At 42.0% G+C, this 18,904-nt stretch overlaps 1 protein-coding gene across 1 annotated transcript in view; it reads right to left on the bottom strand.

Annotated features, from left to right (window-relative positions):
* maml3 (mastermind-like transcriptional coactivator 3) overlaps positions 1 to 18,904 on the bottom strand; it is a 133,094-nt gene that overhangs the window by 5,766 nt on the left and 108,424 nt on the right. Inside the window, exons 4-5 of the mRNA XM_034688439.1 lie at positions 2,944 to 3,210; positions 538 to 616 (exon numbers count right to left, since the gene is read on the bottom strand). Coding sequence (XP_034544330.1) covers positions 538 to 616; positions 2,944 to 3,210 — 346 coding nt within the window. The remainder of the gene's footprint in view (positions 1 to 537; positions 617 to 2,943; positions 3,211 to 18,904) is intronic.

Here is an 18,904-nt window from a genome sequence, read left to right as displayed (position 1 = left end):
AAGTTGCCGTGGTAACAGGCAGAGAGAGGAATATTCTACTTTTTTTTTTAGAGAGAGCGGGAGGGAGAGAGCGTTGAAAGAGAAAGATTGAGGCTGAAGAGTATCTCAGCGCCAACTGATGCGTCTGACAGAGACAGACAGAAAGGATGAGGTTTGGGTTCAGGGTGATGTTAAGTCAGCGCTGCTGTTTGCATACATGTTTTTATGTGTTTGTGCGTCGATCTGTCTCTGAATATGGCTGCGAGTGAACTGTAAAATCTGTTTAATGTCTTGGCACTGTATCATATATACCATACTAGTATACATGTGTGATTACAAGCTCTTTTTTGAGTGACCATCTGGCTCTTATGAAAGAACCACAAAGTCATTTACCAAAATATCCATTCACTGATGTGGTCATCAATACTATCCGAAATAATTAAGGTCAGGTCTTGTTCTGTTAATCATAAGATCTGTCTGGGAGCTGTCATTCTTTTCTAATTGCACATATTGTGTGTATTGTTGTATGAGATAGATGCAGTCATTTATTTGTCTCACCTTGGTACTGATTGACTTGGGGGTATGGATTCCTTTGGCCCTGGCCCATCTGTCTTGGGAGATGCTGCTGCTGTTGGAGCTTCACACACACAAACACACAAAAACACAAACAATTGCTAAAAGTTTTGTTTATAACTGTAAAGCATTCATAACCATAATTCAATGTTACATTGAAATATGGGATATAGACAAGAACAACTCACAGCAAGAACAGTGCTCAAGAACAAAATATTTGAGTGTTAGCTGTGATACATGGGGAAGCTAAGACTTCTGCCCCTGGATCAACATATTTTTAGGATTTGTTACATTAATGTGATTGTACCACAATTTGTTTCTCTCCCTTTATCAGTTTGTTGTTGGTCTTCTTGTACCTTATTGTTTTGAGTGTGGTCACCTTCCAAGAAGTTGCACAGCAAATAGCAAAATACCTAAGCCCTCGTTCTGGTAGGGAACCAATCACTTTAGTCAGTTATGCATTAGTGAGACATATTTTTGGAAGATTAGAGGGGAGATCTCTGTTAAATAATGTTAAGGTGAAAGTTTGGTCCAGAAAGATAGATAGATAGATAGATCTTTATTTGTCCTTAATAAGGAGATTTGTTGCCACCGTCTGTACAGGAATACATGTATGAACACAATAACCATAACCATCCACCCAGCCTCACAGCAATGGTGCCCCGCATCCCACAAATATACACACCAGACACATATGCACACACTGGGCACATATAAAACACACCGAACACATATGAACACACTGGACACAAATATGCACACCGGACACATATAAACACACCGAACACATTACAGTGGCATTCTGTTTAGCAGTGCTATGGCCGATGGGACGAAGCTTCTGCCAAACCGGGCTCGCCTACAGTAAGGGGATCTGTACCTGCAACCGGAGGGGAGTAGTGTGAAGTTTGTTTTTTTTTTTTGTTGTTTTTTTGATAAAGTACATGTTTTTGAAAGTACATGTGAGACAGATCTATGTGCAATAGAGAGGAAGAAATGTTGAAGGTTATTTGGATTTTAGGTATATAAATACATATTTAGTGTATTAGTATATACGTTTCAAAATGACTCCTTTCCTATTTATTGAAAAATAAATTCAAATTCTGACATACCAACTAGTATAAAGTTAAGAAAGAAAGACAAAGGATCACAGAGTCTGTGGGTAAATAATGCTGATTTGGTTTGCAGTGTGACTACAGTTAGCAGAGCTAGCACCATCAGCCTTTGGTCATCCTTAGAGATCAATGTCTACATGTCCTGGTTACATATTGCTCTGGTCAAATGGTTTTATGCCAGTTTGACCAGACACAGCCTTCTCACTTCATATTCTAAATCAAAATACAGCCAAACTGCTCCATGCTACGAAATATCATCTGTTATGTGCTTTTTTACGTTCAGGTAACAGAGCCTTAGCCATTTGTTATTAAAGATCAAAATATTATTAATTAATTTAACCAACTAGTTACTTTTATGCCCAAAAAGCAAGGGCAACGATGTGTAATCGTTCAACTTCAAGTAGACTAAACACAAACCTCCCTAGTAGTGTATTGCTGCAGATGAAAAACAGATGTTTGGTGTAACAGAGAGGAGACAGATGTTCAATAAAATAGATGCTTCTTAAATGCAAAATGAGAAGAATGTTGCAGAAAAGCAGATTCAGAGGAATGTTTAGGTAAGGTGGAATAGGATAAAGCTTTTGGGTTAAGATTAGTCTCTATATCTGCGTGACGCTCTCCTGCACAGTTAGCAACATTACCGATCAACGCTCAACTACAAAGCCAGAGGCAGCCTTTATAGTGTATTGCAGCCTTAGCTGGGTTGCAGGTATAAGAATTAAATTGAAAAACTGATAGGCAGCATAAAAACAGAGACTGAATGAGTGCCTTGAAAGCAGAGGTGTCCCTCATTTAAATAGAGTGATGATATCAAGGTAACAACATACACTTATTCCCATCAGGATCTTTTCAGACACCTTTAGTTGTGTGTCTGTGTGTGTTTTTGCAGATCCAATTAAAACCAACATAGTGGGTGGTGACTTCAGAGTTCAGAACTCTTTAACACTTGAATCCCTCACAGAGAGAGAAATAAAAAGAAAACACCACATTATCACAGCAGGTGGCAAGAGCCAAAAACACACACATACACATGCACACACACACATTGTAGAGATGAAAAGGAGGTAGTGGAGAGGGGGCTGCTTGAGGGTAATTACACATGCAACAAGACAACAGTAAGGAAGAGGAGAGGATGAGCTGCTTTTGTTAGGAGCTGCAGACAGACAAATTAACAGGAATGCAAGGACAGAGAGTGCACAAACACAAATTCTAATTCAATGCATGGCAAATGAGTCCAACAGGCCTGTACACACCATCTTATACTAACTAACTAACTCACCTGTTCGGCCAGTAGTTGCTGTTGCTGCTGTTGTCTCTGCTCTCTGAAGAGCTGTTGTTTCTGCTGCTCCATCATGTGCATCTGTACCCTTTTCTCCTGCTCCATTGCAATCATCTGTTTCATCATGGCCGCCTGCTGCGGGTTACCCACGTAGCCTGGAGGTGGACCTGACCCTTGGTTGGGTCCCACCCCTGCGGCAACGCCACCAGCGGGGTGAGGAGGTGGGATGGCGCCAGGCGGTCGTGACATTCCCACCACACCTTGTTCCTGTACAGAGAGAGGGAGAGAAGGAATGCAGATCAAATTGATTGTTGAGCGACCTTTTAATCACTTATTATTAAATCAAGAGAAAGCTGTATTTTTACTGTTTTGGAAATATCCTGATTTGAAAAACTACTCAAACACAGCTCTGCTCAGAAAAGGGATAGTGTAACCAGGCAAAGTCAAGGTGAGCTTCAAGCTTCCCTTGGTCTAGAAAGACTCATTCTGGCTCTAACAAAATCCAGGCTGGACTTCTGCAACTCACTCTACTTTAATAGAACTCAAACAACAATTTCACAACCTGTCCAAAATGTTGCTCGATGGATATAAACAAGGACGATGAAACATCACCACAGCACTCCTATTCTTGCATCCTTACATTAGCTTGCCATCCAACCCTTAACCCTCACAGCACCTTGGCTCTGGAGGAGTCTGCTGGAGGTCATTAGACAGGCAAAGAGGCTTTAAGAAACACATTAAGACCCACTCCTATACCCTTGTTTTTAATGACACTACCCTGTGAATTGCTATTTTAAACTTTGGTCTTGGTATGATTGGATTTTTGAGATATAACATAAAAGGAGACGTGGCTGTTTCCAAATATTGTGCTAGGCTAAGCATAGCTAACTGGCTGCCGGTACTAGCTTCATGTTAACAGTGTAGATTAGAGTGGTATTGATTTGATCATTTGGGGTTTCAACAAGAAAGCAACAAGTATCTTTCTCAAAATGTTTGAGGTGCAGTTTATTTTTTGTGTAGCTAAAAGGGTAAACATGAAACAGAACTAGCTAAATCAACATGAAGACATCAATCAAGAATATCTCAAGATATGCTAACCACCTATTTGGAGGGATGCATGTTTAATAGGAGCCAAAGGATAGTGGTAAATAATAGGGGTAGCCATATTGGCACATTTGCACATCTGTTTTATGCATCAAGCTGAGGTTAGACGGGTGAAAAGCTAACACACTGCAGTGCTCCTGTGTCCTCTTATTAAATGTAGCAATATAGAGATGTTTTAGTACAACGGCCCTTCGTCAAATACTCTAAAATCAACCACTATGTTGTACAAAAGCTCCAAAAGACACAGTCCAGGTGTTGGTGAATAGATTGAGAGCAGGTTGAAGACAGGACTGCCTCAGGATTCAGCACACTGGGCCACCCCAGGTCCTCCCACAGGGGCACTGGTTGGTCCTCGCAGCATACATACATTATCTTCTCATTAGCATATAAAGAGCACTTCCTTCGCCACTCAGCCGTGTGCTAATCTCTAATAGGATGAAATGGCCTGCTCTGGCCAATGGGAGGGTAGCTTTTATAAATCTATTAAAGGTTGGACAGCTGAACGAGAATGGACATCGTTTAAGCCTGTTGTCAGTAAGTGAGGGGAGAGGCCGGAGAGGAGAGGAAAGAATGATTCAGGCCAGTGAAGAGTGTTGGCACATAAAAATGCAACAACACACAGCCACCCAACACCACGCAGAGGAACAGACAGTGTACAACAAATCACATTTAACTGCAGGGCAAGAATGAAACAGCAAAAGCAGGATTACAGTAGCGCATCATAGCATTGGCAAGAGTCTGTAACACATCACTATACTCAATATGTTTTGAGACAGCCAAAGCCTCATAATCCGTAGCGAGACTCTGCTCTTCTTAGAAAGGAGTTAGGTGGAGATAAACCTCATATATTAGAGCACAAAAAACCCCTGTGGAGCAAACAGAATCGGCTGCTTAACACTGGCTCACCAACAGCCAGACCAGACTGATCGATGCTCAGAGCTACGTGTCTCATCTCTAGTTGGCATGTTCCTGCAGGGTGGCAGCAGGGCGGGCAGAGAGTGTTAGAGAGGGGAAGAAGAGGCGTAGTGTCAGGGAGTGACCAACGGGTGGCAGTGGTGATCTTTAAACACACGTATGTGTGTGTATGTTTGTGTGTGTGTGTGTAGTTGATCTCACTGGCCTCCTCTCAGCAGATGGCTCAATCATGACGGTTCTGATCTACGATCTCTCTCTCCCTCTCCCCCTCTCATTCTACCTCTTTTCTTTCCTTCTCTCTAAACACCCCACCATCAAACTCCTTTCTCCACTCTTCCTCTGGTTCTCTCTCTTTTCTCTCCGTAGACAGGGGGCCCTGAGTCATGTTCACACAACTGCCAGAGAACGAAGGAGCTGGAGAGAGACGGATTTCAAAGGAAGGAGGAGAGGAAAAGTCTTGGAGAACTGGAGCTGGTTTTGGTGGAGGTGGTGTGTGTGTGTTTTGTAGGGGAGAGCTGGTAATAGTGTGCACAGTTGCAGTCAGTCAAAGAAGCCATAGAAAAGAACAGAAAAGAACAGCATCTAAACACAAAAGGTGGAAAATAAAGACATTCAAAACAGAAAGGTCCATAAAGGGAGGGGTGAAAGCAGAGCAAATGAATAAGCATTAGTTTCCGAATTATCTCTGTGTTATTAGTACTTCACTGAAGTCTTGCTATGACACAATGAAATGAATTTCATGCTAATACGCTCATTGAACAGAAAGGTGATAACGTCTTTGGAATAAAAAAAGCAAATTAAATCATCTAAAAAGAAGAAAAAAAGAACATGTGAGAAAAGAAGAAGACATGAGAGCAGAAATGGAGAACAAATAGAGGAAAAAGCAAACAGGTGATGGGTCAAAAGAGGAAGAGAGAAGATGAGGAGCACAGGTACCCTGGCAACATTTGCTGTAGCCAAGAGCAGATGGCGCTCAGGGGATCAGTTATGCTGCTGCGCCTGGTCACCCTCCACATTAAGTAACACTAAGTTTTACAACATTTCTACTTCTTTCATTAATCTCGACAGTTTTTATTTCTCAGTCCATCTTCTATTTGCTCTGTGTGACTCCTCACTGTGTGAATATTGTTATAATCCTGAGTCTGTTTTCTCTTTTAGCCAACTCTGTCTCTTCCTCTTTTTCTCTGCGGCCCCCCACACATCTCATTCTCACACCTTGGACCAGAAAAAAGTCTGAGGCTAATGAGACCCGATGGTTTGCTGCTGCTATCTACAGGAGGAACACAGGAACTTGGTCTTAAGCTGGAGACTGAGTGTGTAAGAGCTACTGTGGGATGCGGAAACATCTGCAGAAATATAGCAGAAAAAAGGGAACAGGGGATGAAATTAAAGGAGCGGTGAATGTATCACAGGTCGTTCCGGAGGATGTGTGCTGTTGTTTGTGAGTGTGTAGTGTGTGTTGGAGGCTGTCAGGCTTATTAGGTTAGGAAGCATGGAGAGCCCAGGTGATTACATTACATGTGAAGTGAGCGGAAATGTGTGTGTGTGTAAGTAAGAGCGGAGGAGAGATAGGGAGACTGTCCATTCATTCCTCTTTCTCATGGAGCAGAAACATTGTGTCTTCTGAACCCTGGTCTGTAACTGTTACATATGTAAGGCTAGAATATTAATCATTTGAAGTCATGAATTCAAAATCTTTGACTTGTTGAATGTTAAAAATGAAAACCCAATTTTACTTTAGTACTATGGTACAGAGCTGCCACTGATTCCATGAGGTAGTTCATAGAAGCACAAGAAGACAAACCAAAGACACACACACACACAGATGGACTGACTACGACAGTGAAACAACTGCACACCATGCATTAACACACACACACAGCCTATAAGGGCAGTGGCGGCTGGCAGCAGAGTGCTGGGTGTCTGTGTGCTCTCCAGAGTGGCTCACATCTGTCACCCACTTGTGTAAGAGAAGGAAGGGAGCAAGGGAGGGAGGGAGGGAGGGAGGGAGGAAGTGTTAAGGGGAGAAGAGCAGCAGTAGCAGTGTGAGTGAGGGAACAGAGTGTGAGGGCTGGATGGATGAGGAGATGCCTCATTAGACACTTACACAGACTATGGCTCCAATCAGACTGAGAAAGTGAACTGGAATCACATGAGCGCCACAGTATCTTTTATCAGTGGATGCTGCAGCAGCGGAGGGTTTGTGTTGCAGATGCTTTGAGTGCTTTACAGCTATGTTTCTGGTTAGTCTGACCAGCTTGAAGGTCGCAGGTTTGATCCTGTACACAGTCAGCGCAAATCAATGTCAGAATGTCCTTGAGCCTCACACTGGTTGACCATGTACTCTAACCCTGATGATTATGTCTGACATGTGTAGAAATATGTATTAAAGAGCAGGGACAGACTCCAGTGGTAATATCACTGAATACCTCACAGGAAGTGTTTGCTGAAGCAGAGGTTCTCACTTCTGCATTTTTAAGGGCACCTGCCAGAATAGTGTTATGTCTGATGAATGAAAGGACAAATATAAAAACTGTCCCAGTTACTCATGTCAATGACTTCCGTTAAAAAAATAACATTATATTTAACAGTACTTTTTTACTCTAGATAATATACACACAGTACCAGTAGTACCAAACTCAACTACTACAGCAATTACATACTGTATAAAATCCTAGCGTTGACAATGGCATTTGTGAAGTTGGCCATGCTCTTAAGACTATCATTGTTTTATTTTGTGAAATAACTCAAGTCCTACATTTCTGTGTATACATGACTTCAACCAGATTTCCCCCCCCCACAATTAAAGCTGTCTTAGAATTAGATCTAGAAATGCATGAAACTGTCGATCCATGTGGGGGCAGCTTATTTTCATTCCCAATGGCTACTTTTTTGAAATCCAAGCCATAGTCTTGTCTCCAAAATGAAAGATGCAATTTTGGTGCATCAGTATTACCAAGTAGCAAGACTCAAACAAGATGACCAATGTGTTAATTGTCTAAATTAAACACGGCTGTTAATGGAGGTAAAGATACCTTCAAAACAAAAAGTCTAAATCCGGTCAAACACTGTATGATTGGATACATATAGTGGTGGAAAGTAAACTCACACTGTAAGAGTGAATTGTTGATGGTGCACAACTATAAGGTTGGTACCATTTCAATGACTGTGTTTACATGGACTTGAATATCCCACATATGAGCCTTATCCTGGTTTTAACCATATTTAGGATGTGGCGTTCACATGCACACACAGAGAAACCTGGTTATTTATGTCACTGTATACATGATAAATACTTGTATCCGAGTTTCTGGGACTGTGGTTTTTATCTTTTACAACACAAACCCTGACAATTTTGCAATCTGAGACAAATGAGACCACTGTGGCTTATTGCAGGCTTGGAACTATTGAATGCCATTGTCTTGCAAATATTCCTTATTCACCTCTTTTTCAACAACAGGAGAGGAGAGAGACAGCAAATACTAAACACATACACAACTCTGACTGGTGTCAGCCTGTCACTACCACAGCGTAGGATGAGGTAGCAATGGGTTAAGACACGCAGCCTTGATGAGTGGGGACAGGGTTGTTATTACAGAGTTTGCTGATTCTGAGTGGGGAGAAAACTTTCGGAAGAATAGGGCATCCTTCAATCGGCTGTTTGACGTAGTTGAAGCATTCATGGTCGTCACTCCAGATGTATGATGCTCTGTATGCCAAATTTGTTTTGCTGAAATGTCACTTGGCTGAGGCTGCCCATGCGCAAGAAGTACAGCTGTCAGAAACTGGAGCAGGGCATATACAGTGGGGCAAAAAAGTATTTAGTCAGCCACTGATTTTGCAAGTTCTCCTACTTAGAAAGATGAGAGAGGTCTGTAATTTTCATCAGAGGTACACTTCAACTATGAGAGACAAAATGAGGAAAAAAAATCCAGGAAATCACATTGTAGGATTTTTAAAGAATTTATTTGTAAATTATGGTGGAAAATAAGTATTTGGTCACCCACAAACAAGCAAGATTTCTGGCTCTCACAGACCTGTAACTTCTTCTTTAAGAAGCTCTTCTGTCCTCCACTCGTTACCTGTATTAATGGCACCTGTTTGAACTCGTTATCTGTATAAAAGACACCTGTCCACAGCCTCAAACAGTCAGACTCCAAACTCAACCATGGCCAAGACCAAAGAGCTGTCGAAGGACACCAGGAAGAAAATTGTGGACCTGCACCAGGCTGGGAAGAGTGAATCTACAATATGCAACCAGGTTGGTGTGAATAAATCAACTGTGGGAGCAATTGTAAGAAAATGGAAGACATACAAGACCATTGATAATCTCCCTCGATCTGGGGCCCCACGCAAGATCTCATGCCGTGGGGTCAAAATGATCATGAGAACGGTGAGCAAAATTCCCAGAACTACACGGAGGGACCTGATGAATGACCTGCAGAGAGCTGGGACCAAAGTAACAAAGGCTACCATCAGTAACACACTACGCCAAGAGGGACTCAAATCCTGAAGCGCCAGGCGTGTCCCCCTGCTTAAGCCCGTACATGTCCAGGCCCGTCTGAAGTTTGCCAGAGAGCATATGGATGATCCAGAAGAGGATTGGGAGAATATCATGTGGTCAGATGAAACCAAAATAGAACTTTTTGGTAAAAACTCAACATGTTGTGTTTGGAAGAAGAAGAATGCTGAGTTGCGGCCCAAAAACACCATACCTATTGTGAAGCATGGGGGTGGAAACCTCATGCTTTGGGGCTGTTTTTCTGCAAAGGGGACAGGAGGACTGATCCGTGTTAAGGGAAGAATGAACGGGGACATGTATCGTGAGATTTTAAGCCAAAACCTCCTTCCATCAGTGAGAGCATTGAAGATGGAACGTGGCTGGGTCTTCCAGCATGACATGCTCCCAAACACACTGCTCGGGCAACGAAGGAGTGGCTCTGTAAAAAGCATTTCAAGGTCCTGGAGTGGCCTAGCCAGTCTCCAGACCTCAACCCCATAGAAAATTTGTGGAGGGAGTTGAAAGTTCATGTTGCCCAGCGACAGCCCCAAAACATCACTGCTCTAGAGGAGATCTGCATGGAGGAATGGGCCAAAATACCAGCTACAGTGTGTGCAAACCTGGTGAAGACTTACAGGAAACGTTTCACCTCTGTCATTGCCAACAAAGGTTATGTTGTTATGTTAAGTATTGAGTTGAGCTTTTGTTATTGACCAAATACCTTTTTTCCACCATAATTTACAAATAAATTCTTTAAAAATCCTACAATGTGATTTTCTGGATTTTTTTTTTCTCATTTTGTCTCTCATAGTTGAAGTGTACCTCTGATGAAAATTACAGACCTCTCTCATCTTTCTAAGTGGGAGAACTGGCAAAATCAGTGGCTGACTAAATACTTTTTTGCCCCACTGTACATGCTACCGTATCCCGTTTTCTTTCGGAGTTCTCCAGGTAGAAGGACTGGGTTTCTCAAAGCCAGGATGAGGGCTAGGTTATGATGTTGACATGCACAAACACAAAAAAAGGATTCTTAAAAACACTGATGAAAACCTTGATGCTCAAGTCCATTGAGAACACATTGCTGACATGAAACAGCCTTTAGCTCCCTGCTCCCCCTCTTCCTTCAATTTACAACAATGCTATATTACAACCAGTGTTTTATGGCAGACTCCACACCTACTCACAGCTAAGTATGAAATCTACATAGTAACTTATGCTCAGGTCACCCTAAATTAGAAGCTACATTCAAATTAGGTTGTGTTTGAACCCAGTTCGATTCATCACACAGACTATCTGAATATGTATAATTGAAAATAGACCTTTTATTCATTGCATTGGAAACAAAGGCTATTTTCATTGATAGCAGCTTCATTATTCATCGTTACATCATTATTTATTCATTAACAACGGTCCTTATGACTGGAGTTACTTTGGCATTATTTACCCTAACAGTTTCTATACGGCCAGAGACAGACTAAAAAACTGGCACTATAATTCTGTGAAATAACTCTCATCGATTACATTAAGTCTAGCTAGCTAGAGGCTGCATTTTATTCCCGTGCCAAGGCAAGAGTCATGGCAAGAATAGTCGCCCCCCCACTGGATGTTAAGAACAATGAGAGTAGACATGGGTCAGAAGCAGTTTTTTTTCATTCTGTGTAATATAGCAGACATAAAGTCAAAGAAGTATTTTTGCAAAGAAAAACAAACATGTGTTGTGCATCAAAGTGCAGCACCTGACACAACCATGATGACACATGCCCCTGCAGAAACACACACGCACATTAACCCTGAGCAGATGGTGGAGCCAGACCTCACAGTATCAAAGTATCCCCTTGGCGACACAGGTAAATAAGACATCACTTTGACACACACACACACACACACACACACACACACACACACACACACACACACACACACACACACACACACACACACACACACACACACACACACACACACACACACACACACACACACACACACACACACAAACTACCATGGACAGGTGGGGGGGTGGGGGGGGTGCTTTAATTCTAGCCAACAGTTGTGTAGAATACATCCACCTACCTATCCTACTCCCAACCCCTTAAACACTCACACACTCACACACACCATACACACCATACACACCATTCACACCCACACACACACTTACTCAGTTTCTCCCTGTAGAGAGTTATATTTAACCTGCTGGAGAGGAGTCTTGCTCCCCACAGAGGTCTGTTTAATCTCTCAACATCTCTGCTCTAAACCCTTACTGGCCTATTTCTGAATCTTCTGAATCTACACACACACACCCCACGCACACACATGCACACACACAATATTTAATGGGCAATGTCAAAGATCAACATACATACCTCCACTGTTTGTTAAACTCCCCTCCCAAGCTCAAAAACAATGCGCTGTGTTAACAGGTTTTCTTGAGATCATCCTTTAACCATAACTGAACCAACATGAAGCCATGCAGCGCTGCTGTGAAACGCATGGAGGCATGCAGGAGTGGATCAATTTAAGTAAATGAATCCCTGCAGCATAAATGCTATTTGGAGGCACTGTGCTTAACCAAGGGATTTCTCTGCACACAGGATGCCGCCAACAGGCAGCATAAAGCCTGAAATGCCAATTCATGCTTGTTTGCCATCATGTAGCATGACATTCTTGTAACATAATTTACTCAACAATAACACTTGTTTGCATTTATCTCTAAAGTAAGCATTTGATATTCATACTCTAACTGAATTACACATATCAAGGCAATTATGACCAAAACTTGGTGCATCTTTTGTCTCTGGATTGCCTCCACATTAATTTTAGTAGTAACTGCTGGAAATTGATGTACTGTATTTACTGTACTGTGGTAAGCAAGTTTAGAGAAACTAACCCACAACTTTCAAGTTGTTGCTGCACACACATTAACATTCCCTCCATGACAATTAGGAAGAGAGCCTTTGACAGAGGAATGCAGTCAATTGTTAACATTCCCATGTTTTTAACCTAACCTTCTCTGGCATTGCTGTTGGACTAGCTTTAGCTTAAAGACTCTGCTCATTCACAAAGAAACAGTCAAAGTGTGAGCAAATGGGACGGATAGTAAGTGGCTGGAGCCAGGAACCAAAAGATCACCTCTAAAACATACAGGTTATTTCACAGATGATAGTGTCAAACTGGCAGTCTGACTGAAGCCTCATGTCCACTGCAGAGTGCAGTCTGGGTTTCTCACTGCAGATTGTAGCAGCTGTTGCCTTGTGTCCTTGCAGTTTGTTCGATGTTCCTCAAGTGACTGCTTCAGAGATGATGCTGTCAAACACATCACTTGTCTACTATGTTTTTTTAACTCAGTCTTGGAATTTCAATGAATTGATAACAAAAAACTACCAGGAGCTGGGCTCTTTTTAAAGTGTATCTTGTCCTTTTCAGCCTTTATTTAAAGTATGTGATAGGAGCAGCAGAGAGAGTGGGGAATGACATGGGGTAAAGGGCTGCAGGTTGTAATTGAGTCTGGGCCCCCCTGCTTTGAGGACTATAGCCTCTGTGCATGGCACACACTATTTAACCATTAGGTCAAATCATCGCCCCAGGTATTGCATTTTTTTTTTCTTTTATAGGATTGTTCTTTTTAATTTCATGCTTTTCATGCAGGGTCTTGCTTACTAGGTGTTGCCAGTATATAATCAGAACATAACAAATCACTATTACACTATTCAGGAGTGGTATCATGATCACATGAAACATTCTTACATTTATGCTCCTAGATGTAACACATGCAAAAACCAGACCTACATACAAAAGTCATCTGACCTCACCCCTTACATCTCACCCACCCTCTCCAAACATCAACACACATCTCACACAAGTCCCTGTCCTGGACCTTCTTTGAATGAGCCCCCTCCTTCTCCCACCCGCCATGTCATGACTTGTTTCATACAATGCTATATAAATATTCTTCCATACATCGTTGAATAGTTTAACCTTGTTATTGTCTTCAGACAATGTCTTCTCTGTAGTCAAATAATATCTCATTAGTTCTTTCAGCGTTTTAAAATTAGTTTCTTATAAATTGCGGCAGAAAATACAATCTGCCATCCCATAGGAAAATGTATTTTTTCAGCACTTGGAAACAGAGCCGACACTGGATTTTTGTTTTACGTATAATACCCATTGTTGGATTTCATTTCACACTTTGTTCACTTTTATACAGCACCACAATGGATGTATAAAGGATATGAAAGATCCACACTTCATACACTAATCAGAGGAATTTAGATACAACAAATTGTATCTCTTGTATAATATACTGTTATCATCAGTTTGTAATGTATTAACCATGGATTTTCATTTGTTATAGTGCTATTAGTGAGACACATTTCTCCCATTTTGTGCTGGCCTCATTAAAGCCAAGATACCCAGGTATTAGATTCTATAAACAACTTACACAACAGTAACTTTGACCGAGTAATCTGATTGGACAAGAAGCAATCCATAAGGTATAGTAGTATCACTCTACCTCAGGTGTTTAAAATACTACTAATAACCTTAAAACTGTTATTATGTCAAATGTTGTTCATGTGGATTGGCCAAGCTGGCACCTTGAATAAAACAGGCCACTAAAGCAACTGGACTCTCTCTCTCCCTGCTCAGAGTTAACCTAATCAAGCTAAGAAGTGATCCTTTTCATGCTGGACCGTTGTGAAGTTTGTGTTTGTGGTTTGGAAAGTAAAGTCTGGACAATAGTAAGAATTAGATGCTTTTAAATTTGGTTAAATTCATACATGATCCCAACAGCATTGCCTGTCGATCCCTTTGTTTTTGATCATACTGAGGTAGCAGGTGAAACTTGGATTCCTCCAAAATCAGGAAAACAGATAGACTTCAAAATTATTCTGAATACTTTGAATTACAATTATACAGGCCCTACATTAGCATATTAGCTTTATCATTATACACATTTTAGCGTATTGATTCTAGCATTAAAGCCTGATTTATACTTCTGCTTTGATCCTAGGCCATAGCTACATTGTAGTGGCCTATGCCGTCTTAAGCATTACATACTTGTACGTTGGAGTGTCTGCATTGCTCTGCAGTACTCCCCCTAAATGCTAGCAGGCAGTGCTGTTTCTATGCTCATCACATTGTCTGTTTCCAGTTCCACTATGCTCTCTGCTTGTTTGTGCACAGGATACCATGGTGACTGAATCTGATAGTATTATGTTGGAGTTGGGGCTGATAAATGTTGAGAAGCAGTTGATCAAACTACAGTTACTGAATTGAAGACACAAGAGAGGGGACATTAGAGGAGATAGAATTTATGGTTGCTGAATCAGTACAGGCAGAAGACCATGGCTACGATACCAGAAATATTGTGAATGCTGAAATAAGATGCTTCCCAGCTTCCCAGTGGACCAATCACAGGGCTTGAGGTCTGCGTTGTTTAAAAATGTAGTCACATTTTTGAGGAGAGGTACGTCAGGCTACGTATGCGGCCCTCTGCTGAGGTACTGGGCTACGGGTACCTACAGTATATGCTGCTGCGTAGATTGAATGCAGAGTCAGAGTGTAGCCTTGCAGACCGAACAACTTGTAGACACTGAGTTATGCTGTCTGTTTCCCAAATAACATTACCTTCTGTACAACTGAGACATTTAAAAAACGGACTGTTTTGTCTGATCAACCATCCCCAACAATTATCAACATGATTTAAGTACGTCCACGTGTGTTTTGATGACAGGACTTGACAAGTGAAAAAAATTTGATGGGGGGGGGGGGGGGGTTCAGTCCCTGTTCCTGTTATTTCACCTCTGTGTTTCACTGTCGCTGGTTTACATCTATTCTCCACAGTTGCTGCAGTTGTTATCACTGAGGAGGATAAACGGTCACACACCGTGGAATATGACGAGCGGCGAGAGGACAGACGACAGCAGTAAATCATGTTTCCTGAAGACGAGCAGGGAGGAGGGAGCGTGAGTGTGAGCGGAGCGGAGCGAAGGGATGAGATCACTGGTGGCCGGGGAGTGACTGATGCAAGCAGACGAGTGTACCACCCTGAGAGGGACCAGGTGCTATTGTAAATCACCTTGGAAACGGTCACCATGGAGACCTTAAAGACACATGTGCGAGCCGAACAGTGAAGCCATTTCTGGGATAGAGTGTCTGAGAATAATGGATGTAAATGTATGTATTTAAAAGGTATTTGTGTGTGTGTGTGTGTGTGTGTGTGTGTGTCTGTGTGTTTGTGTGTTTGTGTGTTTGTGTGCAGGAGGAGATATTGATGTGTTTCCATGTAATGTAATCATGGTGGCTGAATATGGTACGTCTAAATGACTGAAAGCAGGGAGACTGCTCTCTTTTGTTTTTTTCTCTGTCTTTCTATTATTCTCTGCATTACAAATGTGTGTATGGCACACAGGACTTAGTGTTGAGGGTAACACAAAGCTCATAGCTAGAAGTATAGAGAACAAAAGTAACTATTTAAGTGTGTTGTGGTGTGTGAATGTGTGTGTGTGCGGTTTTCACATTCGGGCTCTTCCGAAAGAGAATTCCCAACCAGAGGGTCTGAATTATTCACAGCTACGATCAGTGCTATAACACGGCTGTTAACGGAGGTAAAGATACCTTCCACACACCCGCCCATCCTCCCTCCTCTGTTAAGCTCCTTCCTCTCTTCCTCTCTCTCTCTCGTTATGACACTTAACTGCCTTTCAATCCATCCAGCCATCCTCCATGTCTCTGAACAACCTCCTCCTCAATTTCCTCCTTCACTGTCTCCCCACGTGCTCTGTGTTAATGTCTGTCTTTGTGTCTTTTGCTTTTCTCATTCAGTCTCTTTTCTTTCACACATCTCCTTCATTCTTTAACCCTTTCTTTATATCTGAGTCTCTTTTCATGTCCTTACATTTAGCCACTTCTCTGCACTTTGTCCTTGTTCTGTCCAGGTGTCGACTCCATCCGTCTTCTCCTTATTCCTTCCTTCTTTGTTCACCCGATGGCTGATCCATCCCCACCAAACATAGCATCCCTTTCCCTCTCCTTCTCATCCTCTCTACTTCACCCCTGCTCACATTTGTTTTTCTACCTGTTTCCAATTTGTTTTTCTACATCCACACTCAGCCATCTTTATTCTCGCTGCTGCTCATTTAACGTCTTGATCTGTCCCTGCCTCAGCGGCTTTCTCCCCTCCTCCCTATTATTATTATTATTATTTTTTTTTTTAACATTTACCGTTTTTCACTCTCCTGTTTTTCTTTGACTCCATCTTTACCAAACGGACGAATAACCTCCACCTCTCTTTGTCTCTCCTCCCATCTACCTCTCTAAATCTATCTCCTGCCTCTGTCATAGCCCCCTCATTATGCCTCTCCTCCTCTCCACTCCCTCCCTCTCCCTCTCTCCAGAGAAGCCATTAGGTGCTGCTGTAAGGCTATCACTCTTTTGCTCTCTCCCCCTCTTTTCACTCTCTTTTTCTCTCTTTGCCGTAGTCTCAAGGCGATAGGCTCCCCTTTCTCCTCCCTCTGCCATTCCTCCTTATTCTCTCCATCTCTTTCTTCCTGTGTTTCTTCGGGCACCTTTTTTTTCTCCTCCTTTTCCGTCCTCCTCTCTTCACATTTTCACATTATCCTACTCCCTTCCTTTTCCATCCTCTTTGCCCTACCTCCATCTTGATTTCTCCACCTCTCAAAATAACCCCCACCTTCCCTCCATATGACCAAATTTCAGTAAGATTGTCTAGTTGAGCTTATATACACTCCATACTATATACACACTTAGCAGCCGCTTCAGTAGGTACACCTGTACAATCCACTGTGGTCCAATACAGCAGCTCTGCCATGAATTCTAGCGTAACAAAGCCTTTCATTTTTTCACATTTTATTAGAAAGATGATAATTTCATCTCCTGTTTATTAATGAACACACAGCAGGTGGCGGTGCTCTTGGTATTTCATCCACTCCCTCATGTGAAGGGCAGACTAGATCATGTCAGAGCTGTTGACTGACTCATATTGTAGACTATCATCTCAGGGTGTTTTGCTTTAAGTACTCACACAGTGTAACAGTGCTTATATACCACTTTAGATACATTCTGAACATACTTTTAAAGGCACTGTGAAATGAATAGTGTCACTCTTGTACTGAAGTCTTTTTATACCTGTATGGTAAAATGAGATCATTAGTGGCAAGACCTGTTATTTCGTTATGCTGAATTGTAGTGCCTGTGTCTAACGAATCAATATTTGTCACTCACCATGAATCGTCTATATGTTTTAAACATAGCTGGTAAAGTTTAGCAGCGAGAAGTACGTTAAGTGGGAGGAGTTTTCCTCTTCCTTGGATCAATTCCGTTTTGCAAAATGTCAAATCAACATAGTATCATACGCCGTAGGTTTGTGAAACCCTGTACTTCTGCAGCAGCCTATGTAGGTAACCTAACGTACATTACCACAGAACTGTAACAACCCAACGAAAAACGCAGACCCATAGACTGTATAAATAATGGACATAGTATCCCTGATGTCACCCATCTGCATCTGAAGCACTGTTATCATCGGTGGGTGCCATATTGGAAATGCTGAATGTAACAGAGTTTCTATTGAGCTAGTATGAGGTAAAGAGGCGGGCTTTGAGCCTCCTAGCCAACAGCTTTAATGTTCCAGCCTGTCAATCAAGTCAGCTATGCCTCTCATAATGTAAACTCGTAATCTTAAAATCTTGAAATTGCCTCATTATGAAAAAACTCACCCCCAGTACAGTATGTGCCGACCGAAATATTAGCTATTCAGACTACGCTCATTTTTTGTATCAGGCTGTAAACGTGTTTATTTCTGCCGTAAAGGTTTGCTTTTTTAAAATTTGTGTGTATGTGGTTTTGGGTAGTTCAGGAGCCAGCCTCAAGTGGACACTCGAGAAACTGCAGTTTTGAACACTTCTGCATTGGCTTCAATTCTCGCGGTTGGAGGTTGCCCCTTGCGCTGACCCCATGTCCTGTGATTGGTCAGCTGGGTAGCATCATATTTCCTGCATTTACAACATGTCCGGTATCACAGCCCCTTGTCCTCTACCTACACTGATTCAGCAGCCATACATTCCACCTCCTCCAACGTCCCCTTTCCATTCTTCTTTTAAATAATTGCAGTTTCATCAACGAAAGCCCAACATTTATCAACTCCAACATAACACACTCAGATTAAGTTACCATGATGTCCAGTGCACAAACAAGCAAAGACTGTAGCTGAGCTGGAAACAGTCGATGTGAATGTCTTCTTATGAATATTCAATTTCATCTCTACAAGTCTGTTCTGCTGAACGTCACTAAATCTCACACACTACACCTTTAAAACCATCTCATGAAAAGATAGCCGGGGTATGTTGGACTTGGGTCACAGTGCAGGCCGAAACAATCAGGATACATGGAGAACATATTGAGATCTGACTACTTAGGCCA

The sequence above is a fragment of the Notolabrus celidotus genome, chromosome 7 (genome assembly GCF_009762535.1).
Source record: "Notolabrus celidotus isolate fNotCel1 chromosome 7, fNotCel1.pri, whole genome shotgun sequence".
In the NCBI taxonomy this organism is placed as follows: domain Eukaryota; kingdom Metazoa; phylum Chordata; class Actinopteri; order Labriformes; family Labridae; genus Notolabrus; species Notolabrus celidotus.
Note: the sequence above shows the minus strand (reverse complement) of the source record. Positions and strands in the feature narration are given on the sequence as shown.